The 15,711-nt window shown below is 43.3% G+C and overlaps 1 protein-coding gene across 1 annotated transcript in view; it reads right to left on the bottom strand.

Moving 5' to 3' along the window:
* The window catches only part of MRPS27 (mitochondrial ribosomal protein S27), a 113,788-nt gene that overhangs the window by 16,151 nt on the left and 81,926 nt on the right, over window positions 1-15,711 (bottom strand). Inside the window, exon 9 of the mRNA XM_088443697.1 lies at window positions 6,882-7,024. Within this exon, the coding sequence (XP_088299823.1) occupies window positions 6,882-7,024 (143 nt within the window). The remainder of the gene's footprint in view (window positions 1-6,881; window positions 7,025-15,711) is intronic.

Below are 15,711 nucleotides of genomic sequence, written 5' to 3'. Positions count from 1 at the left end.
CTACTGCTTCCTTCACTGTCTTCCTCTTCTAATGAAAAACCATCAAGAATTCATATCAGTGGAGGTAAAACGATGTATGACCAGAATCGCTTGGTAATCGCCCGCAAATCGGGCAGCAGAAAGTTAAAAACGGCCAGCGATGTGCTCGCCCGCTGGTCGTTTTTAACATCAATCATCGCCCGAACATGACGGTCAACCTGACGACCTCCGTCAGGTTGCCATGTTCGGGGATGATTGATCTGCATACACTGAACGTCTGAACGTTCAGTGTATGCAGTTCACCCCGCGGGAGACGATGGCATCGTAATCGTGCCGTCGTCCCCCGCATCGTTAAGTGGATGGGCAGCATTACTGTTCTGGAAAGGGGTGAGAGCGCAAGGCTAAATTTGTGTATTAAAAGTGTAACTCAACTCACAAATTATGTTTCCCACTGGGATAAGAAAAGTCCAGACTGGCGGGACGGGGGAATAGAAGTGGGACAATCCCATGTAAATCAAGACATTTGATTAATTAGTGCAGCAGCCATTTTGATTTAACCACTTCTACTCAAGAATGGATACAGTATTCTTAAAATCTGTACTGTTTGGGGGGTGATGGTTTAAGGACTGGGGATCTGGAAGCCACAGTCACAATTAAAATAAACTTACAGAAATATCTGAATAAGTGTATTGAATTCCACATAAATAAAATTTTATAAATGTTCTTAAAAAGGAACCCATCATGAAACTGAAACAAACAAAGAGTCAACAAGATTTATAGATAGCATAGAATTGATTGGAACTGCTGTAAAAGTAGACAATGGCAGGACTGGCATTTTTTGTCTGAACGTGAGCACTCTCTTACAAGTAGGCCTTCAATAACAGACCTGGGTCCAAGTCAGTTACTTTAATGTTGGATCATAGGCAAGTATGCATATATTCCTTAGCACCATTGTCTGCCAGTAATAAATCTATCCTGTTGTGTTACCTGCCAAATAGGCAGGTAACACAACACAGACACAGAGATAAGAGGGCCCTGCTCACAAGCTTACAATCTATATGGTGATAAGCATTGATACACAAGGATAGGTGCTACATATTGCATATCCGTCCAGCCACTTTGCATAGGTTCCTGATGGCCAGTATGTTACACCGGAATGTTGGCCTGGGATTAGCAGCATGAGAAAATGAAGTTCAAGAAAATATGTTTTGTGTTCACTCTTTAGATGGGATGTACTGTAATTGGGTAGGATACCTTAGGGAGATTATGGATTTGATAAGCTTGTCTGAAGTGTGAGTTTTCAGGCAATGCTTGAAGGTTTGGAGCCTGGAAAAAAAGTCTTATTGTGTGTGGAAGAGCATTCCACAGAGTGGGTGGAGCCCGAAAAAAGTAACAAAAACGTGAATGAGAGCAGGTAATGGGTGTGGATGAGAGACGCAGATCTTGAGCAGAGCGGAATAGACGAGATGGGAGATATTTTGAGTTAAGCGAGGATATATTGATGTAGTTTGGTTAATAGCCTTTCGTGTAAGTAATATTATTTTATTTTGTATCTGGTAGAATACAGGTAACCAATGGAGACTGACAGAGCAGAGCAGCACATGAAGCGCGGAAGATCAGCCTCGCAGCTGCATTCAAAATGTATTGTAGAGGGAAAGTCTGATTTGGGGGAAGACCAGTAAGGAGACTATTGCAATAATGTGGGAGATAATGGGTGCATGAAGTAGATTTTTTCAGTGTTTTGTGTAAATATAGGCGGATTCTGGATATGTTGTTTAGATGTATGTAACATGATTTGGAAACAGATTCAAGAGTCAAGGTTGACACCTAGGCAAGGAGCTTGTGGGGTAGGATTGATTCTCGAGTTATCAACAGTGATAGAAGGTTGCCAGATAATATTGGTTGGTGGGATTATTATTAATTCTTAATTTGAAAGATTAAGTTTGAGGGGAGGAGATGACATCCATGATGAAAATGCAGAAAGAGATTCAGTAATGCGGACCAACACAAATCTGTAGAGGATAGGTAGATTTCAGTATCATCCGCATACAGGTGATGTGGTACAGACTGAGAAAAGCAGAGGACCTAAGACTGAGTCTAGGGGGTAAATTTACTAAGACGGGAGTTCTATTTAAGACGTGATGTTGCCCAAAGCAACCAATCAGATTCCAGGTATTATCTTCTAGAACAGATGATGGGGAACCTCAGGCCCGGGGGACGTATAAGGCCCCCGGAATCATTTGGAGCTTTTTCCTGCTAGCCTCATCTGGATAGCAGGGTGCATATAATGACACCCTGGGGCCAGAATCTATGCAGCAGTGCCACCTGGAGCGCCCTTAGGACACTTCAGACGGTCACACCGAAGTTGCTAAATAAATGAGAAGTAGAATCTGATTGGTTGCTATGGGCAACATCACTTCTTAGTAAATTTACCCCTTGATGTACTTCAACTGAGAGAGGTAGCAAGAGGAGAAAAACGAACAGTAAACCAGCGATTTCATAAGTAGGATGAGAACCAGGATATCCTGAAGATCTAAGGATTGTAGTGTTTTGTATGAGAAGAGAGTGGGAGAGATCTAGAAGAATAAGGAGTAATGGCCTAATGGTGCCTACACACATAGCGATGTGCTCACGATCCGACATTGTGCATGATTTCCCTTGAAAACTCTCCTCGGCAGCTCTGCACACGATTTGGTGTTTGCAGTGTCCAATCTTCAATGATCTCTCCTGCATCCAGACTTTTTTCCAGTGCATTGGGTCCCAGATTGGCAGATCTGCCCTACAGCACGGCAGATCTGACGATGCGATGGGCGACCAGCGGGGATGCGCATCGCATCGCGAGTGGGGACTCACAATTTAGGCGTATTTTACACGACATGTCGTTCCGATGCGTCGGAATCGGCCAGATCGTGTAAGATATCGCTATGTGTGTAGGCACTTTTAGACTTCGCAGTGATCAAATCATTCACTACCATAGTCAGCGCAGCCTCTCTGGAATTTTGGGAACGAAAGCCTGACTGAAGTGTGAGTGAAGAAAGTGTGTAAGACGTATGTAGGCAAATTTCTCAAGTAGCTTGGAGGGTCATGGGAGCTGGTAATTTGAGGGAGAATTGGGGTTAGGATTCTTTTTATTTTCCAGAATAGGAGTAATCACTGCATGCTTGAATAATGATGGAAAAATACTAGTAGAGAGAGTATTTGGATAGAAGATCAACAATGTAAAAATCGACAGTCAATAGGTCGATATGCAATCGGTCGACATGGACACTTGGTCGACACTAAATTTGTGAACATGTTATGGTTTTTCAACATATTTAATGTTAGAGTTAGAGTCAGGGTTTAGGCATTTGGGAGAGGATTAGGTTTAGTCTGTTGGAGGGGACGGTTAGGGTTAGGCACTAGAAAGACGGTAAACATTAGGCGCTAGGGGGAGGGATAGGGTTAAATTAAAAAAAATAAAAATGTGTTGACCATTTTTGTGTCGACCATTTGAAGCGGTCGACCTTCTGCATGGTCAACCTTTTGTCCCCGTTAACCTTTACATTGTTGATCTTTTATACCACTCCCATAGAGGGAGAAATTACACATTTTAGTTAAGTTTGGTATGAGCACAGGAGCAGGGCTCTACTGATTTCTGAGAGTATAGGATCAAGAGGAGCGGTATTAGAGTAGGAAGATGAGAAGAGTCACAGAAATCTCCTGCAAAAGGCTAACTAGCCCTGAAGACCGCAATTCCCATTATCTATAATGGTGACTGCAGTCTGACCCCTATGTACCAATCTCCAAAAAGCAAAGCAAAGTTTGGCTTCGGCGTATTTGGAGACAGATCTTATGATTCCTCTCCTGCAGCCTCCTGTGCATGCACAGTGTCCGTTTCCTATGAATCTTTCAAAAATGTGAAATACTCCTCCGATACCCCAGGGATGTAACTTGCAGGGAGAGCTGTGATCACTAGCACTGTCTCCGAAAATTACATTTTAGTAAATAGTGGAGATAATAATGTAAAAATTTATTATCCCCGCTGTGATAGATAAAAAAAAAAAATCACAGCTATTTTGCGATTCTTAGTAAATAGGTCCCAAAAACACTTGATTGAAATGTATTATTAACCATTAATACACTCCTTACCCTAGCCATCACCACCGTCTTACTAATCCCAGGCTCGACACCACCTTCCCTTTGCAGCAAGGGTCTCCCTTGTATATTGAATTTAGCTTAGCACTAATTATGACACAGAAAATAATAAAAAAACAAACAATTCATCTACTGAATCACTGATCCATATGCAGATAACACTATTTCTTCTAGTCCTGAAAAATATATCTAGTCTTCATGATATACAAAAGTTTTTATATCAATGTTATTAACAGAAATGGTTAATTTATTCTGCACATTGATTCTGATTGCAGTCTGAATGAATTTCCAGGGGGACTTATTAAGAAGGGACAAGATATCAGAGCTAGAGTGTTCTTGAAAGCAGCTAAAAGCAGATAACTGCTAAGGGGTCATTTCTTTTTGGAAATCACTGGATTAAAACACTCCATCCTCCTCTGGGAGGACAGACACACATAAAAGGATTACTCTTGTAGGAAACACAGAGCACACAATACTACATGGCAAGTTTAGGTTACATCCTACAGGGCAACAGTGCAAATGCTAAACAGAAACTAACACCCAAGTATTTGTATCATGCTCTTTGCAAGAAAACTGTACAGTTATACTTTGGTCATGAATGGGCATGCTTTGGCACACTATAGCAATAACCAGAAACAATAACAACTTGTCTTTGGCAACTCATATAACTTAGCAACAGAGTAACTCTGGGGTCAGTTTGTACCAAACATACGATACCAGCAGCTTAATAAAATAAATATTACACACATACTAGCGAAGGAACCTGGGTCACCTCAGACTGACCGCCAACCTGCAATGTGCACTGTCCTCTTCTCTGTTGCTCTGTCCGCCTCTTCTCATCAAACGCTCTCTACTATATTTCACACACACACGCACACACACACACTACCGTTCAAAAGTCACCCAGACAATTTCATGTTTTACATGAAAACTGACTTTTATTTATGAAATGAGTTGCAAAATGAATAGAACATATGGTCAAGACATTGGCACGGTTAGAAATAATGATTTTTATTTATAATAATAATTTTGTCCTTCAAACTTTGCTTTCGTCAAAGAAAGCCCCTTTTGCAGCTATTACAGCATTGCAGACCTTTGAAATTCTAGCTGTTAAATTGTTGAAGTAATCTGAAGAAATTTCACCCCACACTTCCTGAAGCACCTCCCACAAGTTGGATTGGCTTGATGGGCACTTCTTGCGTACCATACGGTCAAGCAGCTCCGACAACAGCTCAATGGGGTTGAGATCTGGTGACTGCGCTGGCCACTCCATTACAGACAGAATACCAGCTGTCTGCTTCTTCCCTAAATAGTTCTTGCATAATTTGGAGTATGCTTCGGGTTATTGTCCTGTTGGAGGAGGAAATTGGCTCCAATCAAGCGCTGTCCACAGGGTATGGCATGGCGTTGCAAAATGGGAGTGATAGCCTTCCTTAATCGAAATCCCTTTTACCTTGTACAAATCTCCCACTTTACCAGCAGTCCCAGACCATCACATTACCTCCACCATGCTTGACAGATGGCGTCAGGCACTCTTCCAGCATCATTTCACTTGTTCTGCGTCTCACAAATGTTCTTCTGTGTGATCCAAACACCTCAAACTTCGATTCGTCTGTCCATAACACTTTTTTCCAATCTTCCTCTGTCCAATGTCTGTGTTCTTTTGCACATATTAATCTTTTCTTTTTATTGGCCAGTCTCAGATATGGCTTTTTCTTTGCCACTCTGCATCCCAGGTCGCCTCTTCACTGTAGACGTTGACACTGGCATTTTGCGGGTACCATTTAATGAAGCTGCCAGTTGAGGACTTGTGAGGCATCTATTTCTCAAACTAGAGACTCTAATGTACTTGTTTTCTTGCACAGTTGCCTCCCGCTTCTCTTTCTACTCTGGTTAGAGCATGTTTGTGCTGTTCTCTGAAGGTAGTAGTACACACCGTTGTAGGAAATGTTCAGTTTCTTGGCAACTTCTCACATGGAATAGCCTTCATTTCGAAGAACAAGAATAGACTTTCGAGTTTCACATGAAAGTTCTCTTTTTCTGGCCATTTGGAGAGTATAATCGAACCCACAAATGTGATGCGCCAGATACTCAACTAGCTCAAAGGAAGGCCAGTTTTATAGCTTCTCTAATGAGCAAACCCGTTTTCTAATCATCCATTAGTCTTCTAATGCGCTTAGCAAACACAATGTACCATTAGAACACTGGAGTGATGGTTGCTGGAAAAATGGGCATCTATACACCTATGTAGATATTCCTTTAAAAAACAGATGTTTGCAGCTAGTATAGTCATTTACCACATTAACAATATATAGAGTGTATTTCAGATTAAATTAATGTTATCTTCATTGAAAAAAAAACAGTGCTTTTCTTTAAAAAATAAGGAAATTTCTAAGTGACCCCAAACATTTGAACGGTAGTATATATGTGTGTGTGGGGGTGGGGGGAGAGAGACAGACAGAGAGAGAGAGAGAGAGAGAGAGAGACAGAAATAGAGAGACACAGAGACAGAGACAGAGAGAGAGAGAGAGAGAGAGACCAATTGGTCCGGCACTCTCTGCTCCTCGATGAATAAAATTGCCTGGGTGCTCACACAATATGACACATATACTGACAAGGTGAAAGGCCACAAATTGTGGAAAAGCACAGAGCGTCACTCCAGGATTTTGCAAAAAGAATATGCTTTACACACACACACACAAACATTAATCACATATAATAGAGATTCCAATCTGTCATTGATGATGAAGGTCATCCCTTAGACTCACCGTATCCTTGCATATCTTGCTTTCACCAGGTAAATGAGAAACCTTCTCCATCACATCTAATGCTTTTTCAAAATAACCAGGTTTCCACATGAGTGGCATCTGTGTGTAGACCGCTCTTAGACCTTTAGAAAGCTCCACTTTTCCTAAAAAAATAAAAGGAAATTGACCCAGTGTACTCTCTATTTAACACAGGTGCAGAATTAGGACAGTAATGGTGCATACACACGATCAGATTTTTCCTTCAGATATGAACGATAACGATTTAAAAATCGTTCAGTCGTTCATATCTGAAGGAAAATCGTTCATATCTGACATGCCTGAACGATGGACGATCAACGATGCGCGTTCCCGCTTGTCAGATAACGATATCTGACATCTGATGGGTTTGCAGTCAGACTTGGACGATTCCATTCATTTTAATGCAGTCAAAAATCGTTCAATCGTTCAAAACTTTGGTAAAATCGTTCAAATCGTTCAGATCGTTTAATCGTTCAATCGTTCATCTGACAAATCTGACAAGTCTGACAAATCTGACCGTGTGTACGCTCCATAAGTGATTGTTATTACTACTCAGCTTTTTACTACAGCAGCAGAAGTGACACAGTGCTATGAATAGAGTGATGGTGGCTGTACTGTGTAAGATAATGTTAGACATTTGTGGAACAAACAATACATCACTACATTATAAGGGATTAAATATTCATCCTAATGACTATAAGGAGATACGATTGGTAAATATACCAAAAGAAACAAAGAAATTAAAAATAGGACAACACTGGTTAATAAAAATGTTAATTAAAAAATCCCCCAAAAAACAAACTTTGATTTGTGTGAGCGTTTATAAATGAATAAATATTTAACTCGCTTAAATTGGACCTTGCCTCCTCAATCTCCCCCAAGTAAAGTCCTCCTCTTCAGTGAGCCAGTGCAGTCCGTGACTGCACTGGTTACACTGTGACTGGAGGTGGCTTCCCATTGGAAGTGCCACCTGCCAGTCACACAGAGGACCGGGGGCGCCGAGAAGGGGGTAGAGCGGGTACTGATTACCCGGGCCCGGCCATACCAGGGGGCCCGGGCCACCTGCAGAACACCAAAGTTTGTCGTTAGTTTTTGTCAACTTTTTTTTTTTTTTTTTAGCAATGCACCTTTATTAAAAACTCAGCAGGCGACGGGCAGCAGAGTCGGGGGGGGAGGGGTAGTGTGTGCCTCGATGACTGCACTGTCTGTGTTTCTCATCTCTCTCACATCCGCTGCCACTGCGGAGCTAGCGGTGTTGCGAGATGATGTCATCCATCATCTCGCAAGGTGATCCCATCTCGTGGTTCATGATGGCGGGCGGGGACTATGGGGGACAGGCTGGGTGATAGTCAGCGTAGGCAGGAATGGTTGTTGCTGCGGTGCAGCAAGATAAGGAGCTCGTAGTCAGAGCGGTCTGTATCACTGAGGGAGGAGCACAGCAACTGACTGCTATAATACTGTAAGTGACTTCTTTAGTTGTGCTGCAGCCTGCAACTGCAGAAGGCTGTAAATGTATTAAATCTATACAATTCATTTATAAATATAATGCATCCATCACCATTAGTGTATGAGCTACGTATATTAGTATATATAACACATATATATATATATATATATATATATACACACACACACACAGTCAGGTGCATAAATATTGGGACATTGACAGAATTTTCATATTTTGGCATCTATTCACTACCACAATGGCTTTGAAATGAAACATACAAGATGTGATTTAACTGCAGACTCTCAGATTTAATTTGAGGGTAATTACATCCAAATCAGGTGAACGGTGTAGGAATTACAACGGTTTCTATATGTGCCTCCCACTTTTTAAGGGGCCAAAAGTAATGGGACTATCATCTCAAAAGCTATTTCATAGACAGGTGTGGGCTATTCCCTCGTTATTTCATTATCAATTAAGCAGGTAAAAGGTCTGGAGTTGATTCTAGGTGTGACATTTGCATCTGGAATCAGTTGCTGTCGACTCTCAATATGAGATCTAAAGAGCTGTCACTATCAGTGAAGCAAGCCATCATTAGGCTGAAAAATCAAAACAAACCCATCAGAGATATAGCAAAAACATTAGGTGTGGCCAAATCAACTGTTTGGAACATTCTTAAAAAGAAAGAATGCACCGGAGAGCTCAGCAAAACCAAAAGACCCGGAAGACCACGGAAAACAACTGTAGCGGATGACAGAAGAAATTATTTCCCTGGTGAAGAAAAACCCCTTCACAACAGTTGGCCAAATCAAGAACACTCTCCAGGAGGTAGGTGTATATGTGTCAAAGTCAACAATCAAGAGAAGACTTCACAAGAGTGAATATAGAGGGTTCACCACAACATGTAAACCATTGGTGAGCCTCAAAAACAGGAAGACCAGATTAGAGTTTGCCAAACAACATCTAAAAAAGCCATTACAGTTCTGGAACAACATCCTATGGACAGATGAGACAAAGATCAACTTGTACCAGAGTGATGGGAAGAAAAGAGTATGGAGAAGGAAAGGAACTGCTCATGATCCAAAACATACCACCTCATCAGTGAAGCATGGTGGTGGTAGTGTCATGGCGTGGGCATGTATGGCTGCCAATGGAACTGGTTCCCTTGTATTTATTGATGATGTGACTGCTTACAAAAGAAGCAGAATGAATTCTGAAGTGTTTTGGGCAATATTATATGCTCATATTCAGTCAAATGCTTCAGAACTCATTGGACGGCGCTTCACAGTGCAGATGGACAATGACCCGAAGCATACTGCAAAAGCAACTAAAGAGGTTTTTAAGGCTAAAAAGTGGAATGTTATGCAATGGCCAAGTCAATCCCCTGACCTGAATCCGATTGAGCATGCATTTCACTTGATGGACAAACCTGAAGGGAAAATGCCCCAAGAACAAGCAGGAACTGAAGACATTTGCAGTAGAGGCCTGGCAGAGCATCACCAGGGATGAAACCCAGCGTCTGGTGATGTCTATGCGTTCCAGACTTCGGGCTGCAATTGCCTGCAAAGGATTTGCAACAAAGTATTGAAAAGTGAAGTTAGATTTAGGATTGTTTAGTTTGTCCCATTACTTTTGGACCCTTACAAAGTGGGAGGCACATATAGAAACCGTTGTAATTCCAACACCGTTCACCTGATTTGGATGTAATTGCCCTCAAATTAAATCTGAAAGTCTGCAGTTAAAGCACATCTTGTTTGTTTCATTTCAAAGCCATTGTGGTGGTGAATAGAGGCCAAAATATAAAAATTCTCTCAATGTCCCAATATTTATGCACCTGCCTGTATATATATCTATATCTATATATATATATACATACATACACAGTAATATATATATATATAATCATATATTCATGATATAAATAATTTATACCATATCTTATATATATATATATATATATATATATATATTTATATATATGATCTATAATATATATACACATATATATATATATATATTTTAGGTATATTATATATTTTACGGAGATCATATATATATCCTATATATATTAAAGTATATCTATCTAAAGGGTTGGGTACGGGATGCTGGTGTTTGGGATCCCTTAACTCTCCCTCCCTGGTGCCTAAACCTAACCCCCCCCCCATAGTTCCTAAACCTAACACTCCCCTTTAGTGCCTAACCCTCCTCCTCACCCCGCTACTTACCTTCGGGATGCCAGCGGTCTGAATGCCGGGATTCTGACAGGTGTCGGGATTCCGGCGCTGGCATTCTGAGCGCTGGAATCTCCAATATCGGTATAATGACCGCATCCTACCTAAATATGTGTGTTATATAGTTATATATATTTGAGTGTATATATATATATATATATATATAAATATATATATACATACATACATACACACAGGGCCGGCGCTAGGCTGTGCTGCGCCCAGCGCCGTCCTATGTTGCCGCCTCTTCCCTCCTCCGCTCCCTCCCCGTGAGATTAAATATGACCTATAGCGCCCCCCGGAAACAGTAGCGCTCCGGGCGATGGACCTGCTTGCCCGTGCCTGGAGCCGCTAGTGTGTATATATATATGTGTGTGTGTGTGTGTTTATATATATATATATATATATATATATATATGTGTGTGTATATACATGTGTGTGTGTCATATATATGCAAGGTCCGGCACTCGCTGGTTTCAGTGAAGCTGATTAACGGGTGCCGTACCCCCAAAATGTCATGGCCACACCCCCTTTATGGGGGGCCCCGGAAAGTTGCTGCATCGGGGCCCAGGATTTCTCTTGGCAGCCCTGCACAGGACAGGCAGTCCCATGGGGAGGTGTCTCCTCCCCCTGGGACTGCCAGTACGGGCTGTCATAAGCAGAGCGCGGCTTCCAGAGGAAGCAGCTGCTCTGCCTTTCTGGCAGTCCTACACAGATTCTTGGGACAGCAGTGAAAGCAGCCCACAGAAGCCGGCGTCATGGGCATGCACGGTACCACTGCTGCTAATGTGCCGGTCCAGGCGCCTGCCAGAACTATTGCGCAGGCGCCGAGAACTGCCCGGCCACAGCCAGACCAACAGCAGCAGCAGCCCCCATCAGGTAAGTAGGCAGGAGCTGCTCCCCTCTGACCCCCATTTGGTTTAACCCAAAGTCCCCCCCCCCAGGTCTTCCACCATGAGAGTATATCCGTGGTCCAAAGCCGGCCTTATATTCCCTATTGATTTTTCCAGCCAAGGTCAATGGATGTCCTTGGCGGTGCTTTAACAGCAGTCTCCATCCCAGGCACTCAACCCCTTTGAGTTTTTACAAATCTGTAATTTTCTATGTTCTCTGCCCCCCCTCCCCACGTCCCTGTTGACGGCCAAATCCCTGGTGGCCCTTAACTGGAAAACTATTCCTCCCGTCTTTCTGCCCTTAAACGGCAGATTTGGCACGTGGCTGCTATGGAGGACACAACCTATTTTTTTTAGCCATGCCATGGGCCAAGTCTTCACTCAAGTCTGGGTCCCCTGGTTCTCTGCGGAACCCAGACTGCCGTCCCTCCCTACCCTTGAGCACTTCCCCCTGCGTAGACACATGGGTGACATACACGCCCTCCCCCCCATATTGAGCTACTTCCATCAATTCTGCCAATCTCCTCGCAGACCGGTCTGTGATTCCCTATACAGCCTTCTGCTGTGGTCATCCCCCTCCCACTCCCCTCATAACTATCTGTTTTTTGATTATTGTTTCCCAATTTCTTATTTGATCACTTGTTTGTGTCTCATGTCTCCATTATTTTCTGTTCCCACATTGGACCAGATAACGCTGTGGTATCTGACATTTGTAATATTTGCCTCCTCTCCATGTGCCACGGCATCGCTGTTCTCTCTGTTTATTTTTTCTGTATTTTTGACTGACCGCTCAAAATAAAAAAAATCTATATAACAAAAAGAAAAGACCAGCACATCTAACTTTACATTTAACAGATGTGCTTTCATCTTTACCAATGCAATACATTTGACAAGTCCCTTTGTTCAATTATGTCCCAGACAGGATAAAATCAGTCTTTGCATATGTTTAATGGGATAGGGAACGTATACCTGAAAAAAGGGATTTAGCAGTAGATAACTATGCTATGTAAAAGTAATTAGAACATCAAATATGTGACTACGTAATTGTATGTACAGACATCCTGTTAAAGAACTATTTTTGGCGATAATTCCTTATACCATACACACACAGGAATATATAACTTGTCTGCTGACCAGCCAGGCAGCTCACAGCTCTGGTGGTGTAAGTACAGTACTGTATTTAAAATATTTATCTTCATCATAGATTTCTGGAATTCCTGCTCTGCTTAAAAACAAAAACAAGAAAATAAATAAAACAGGGAAACGGAAATGTGGTTTCTGTCCTTTTAGCTTTATTTTAAACACGTAACTAAATAGTTATATTTTGAGCCATATTTGGTTTTTGCAAACAAACTGAATCCACTATAATTATAGTTTTCCAAGAAAGAGTAGCGATGGGAACGTTCAGTGTGTGCTAAATCCATGAACATCTTACAAGGGGATAATCTTATCTTCAGAAGGAGCAGCTGTTGCCGTATTCATTATAGGACTGCCTGAATTTAGCTCTCCAGAGCAATCGTCACCTTCATTTGTCCCACAAAAATAATATTGTTTCCCCTCCGGCAACGGATTCTCTTTGTGCACATAATAGTCAGCACCACTGTGCAATAAAACCCAAGTGTTCCTGGAAGCAGACGGACAAACTTCATCTTCCCAATTCCAAAATGGCACCCGTGGCTTGGAGGGTCAAAGAAAAGTCACAAAGTTCACAGAAATTGCTCATCTGCTGTACTATATGTAGCCATTAGCGGCAGACTATGCCCTCAAGGCCTCTATTGGACAGGTCTGCTCAATTAGATATTGAAAGATAGCAGGAAGCAAGACATGACAGTATAGGCTACAGGGTTCAGAGACTGTCAGTATAATGTTACTGCATCAGATGCAGGGGCACATTCCACCCCCCCACCCCCCACAGAGACTGGCCAGCTGAAGTCCTATTGATGCAACAGATTGTCTCCGTAGACACAAATACTTTACTCTTATGTTTAAAAATACTTTGACAGCCAGTTTAACTCAAATCACAATTGTACGTTAGAAACACATCATTAGCATATGAAGATGCAGGATTCTTTCTGTTGAACCTCCATAGCGTCATCTGCCTGTCACCAGCTGTTTTCTCATGAGTTTACATACAGATGTGTCCTCACTCAAACAGCCCCTCTTGGGCGTGCCTGGTCCTGGGAGACCCTGCTAACGCCGGGCGTCTTTTTTTGCAAAAATATGCAATGCATTGCGACTAGGACGCACCAGCAGACGGTGCTGATTAATTTGCTATGTGACACTTGCATACCTGTGTGGGACTGAGTCTCTCTATCAGCATGCGAAGTGCAGCGGCCACAGCTTTTTTCCCACATACAGACTCAGTCGCACACAGATATAAAAGTGTTTCATATTAAATTAATTAGCACAGTCTGATGGTGCATCCTAGTTGCATCACATCACTCCTGTGCTCCGGCTTCCGCAGTGCACTATGGGAGAGACGTCATGACGTCTCTGCCATAGTCCAGAGGAGCATCCAGACGGCCTGGACGGCAGCGGACGAAGTTTCCACTTTATCCTTAAGGTATTAGGTTTTTTTTTGTGCAAGTGGCTTCACTACAGGGGGCACTACTAATTGGGGCACTACTACTGGGGACTTTACAGGAGGCACTACTACAGTGGGCTTTGCATAGGGGGCACTGCATAAAGGGCACCACTCCTTGGGGCACTGCATAAGGGGCTCTACTACTGGGGGCACTGCATAAGGGGCACTACTACTGGAGGCAGTGAATAAGGGGCGCCACTACTGAGGGCACTGGATAAGGGGCATTACCCTTGTGGGCTCAGCATAAGGGACACTGAATAAGGGGCACCACTACTGGGTGCTCTGCATAAGGGGCATTACCACTACTGGAGGCACTGCATTAGGGGCACTACCACTACCACCACTGGAGGCACTACCACTACTGGGAGCACTGTATAAGGGGCACTCCCACTACTGGAGGCGCTGCATAAGGAGCACTACCACTACTGGGGGCGCTGCATAAGGGACACCACTACAGTGGGCATTGCATAAGGGGCACTACTGATGTGGGTATTATGTGAAAATATGAGATATGGTAAGAACTTACCCTTGTTATCTCTATTTCTACGAAGTCCATAGGGTTCCACAGGATACCTTGGGGTATAGGTGTGACGTCAGTCGCAGGGCACCAAAGAGTTAAGCTTTCAGCTTCCCAGGATGCACTAGGTCCCCCTCCTATACCCCGCCCCCGAGCCAAGGCACCTCAGTTAGTTACCAAGCCATAGGCCGGAGGAGGAGAAGGAAGAGAGAGAACAAAGATCTGGACACATACAAGAATCACATTCTCACCAGAGGGAGACGGAAAACCGGTGACCAGAGCAAAGCCCATCTGCAGCACAGGTGCGACAGGGCGGGAGTCCTGTGGAACCCTATGGACTTCGTAGAAATAGAGATAACAAGGGTAAGTTCTTACCATATCTCATATTTTCTACTTCAGGGTCCATAGGGTATCCACAGGATACCTTGGGGATGTCCCAAAGCAGTATCCTTTAAGGGTGGGGACGCTCCTGTGCAGAAAGGAGAATCCGCCGCCCGAAGGAAGCATCCTGAGAGGCGAAGGTGTCAAACCTGTAATACCTCACGAAGGTATGGACAGAAGACCACGTAGCAGCCTTGCAGATCTGAACTGCCGAGGCACCACGTCGAGCTGCCCACGAAGGACCCACAGACCTAGTGGAATGAGCCTTCAGAGAAGGAGGGACCGGTAGGCCTTCATGAAGATAAGCTTCAGAAATAGCCATACGGATCCAGGCTGCCAAAGTTTGCTTTGAAGCAGGCCAACCCTTTTTACGGAAGCCAAAGAGGACAAACAAAGCGTCCGACTTCCTAAACAAAGAAGTGCGGTCAACATAAGTCCTTAAGGCCCGCACAACATCCAAAGAGGCCTCACCCACGGAAAGACCCGGTGAGTTAAAGGCCGGAACAACTATTTCCTCGTTAATATGAAACTGGGAAACAACTTTGGGAAGAAACTCGGGCCGAGTGCGGAGCACTGCCCTGTTCCCATAAAAAACCAAGAAAGGGGGTCTACAAGAAAGAGCCCCTAACTCAGAAACACGTCTGGCCGAAGCAATGGCCAGAAGGAAAACAGTCTTAGCTGTTAGCCATTTAAGATCCACTGAGCCCAGTGGTTCAAACGGCGGTCCTTGGAGAGCCCTCAGGACCACAGCCAAATCCCAAG

This window comes from Taudactylus pleione, unplaced genomic scaffold, assembly GCF_031769625.1.
Source record: "Taudactylus pleione unplaced genomic scaffold, aTauple2 ptg000333l, whole genome shotgun sequence".
NCBI classification, from domain to species: Eukaryota; Metazoa; Chordata; class Amphibia; order Anura; family Myobatrachidae; genus Taudactylus; species Taudactylus pleione.
This window is presented reverse-complemented; position numbering and strand designations above follow the sequence as displayed.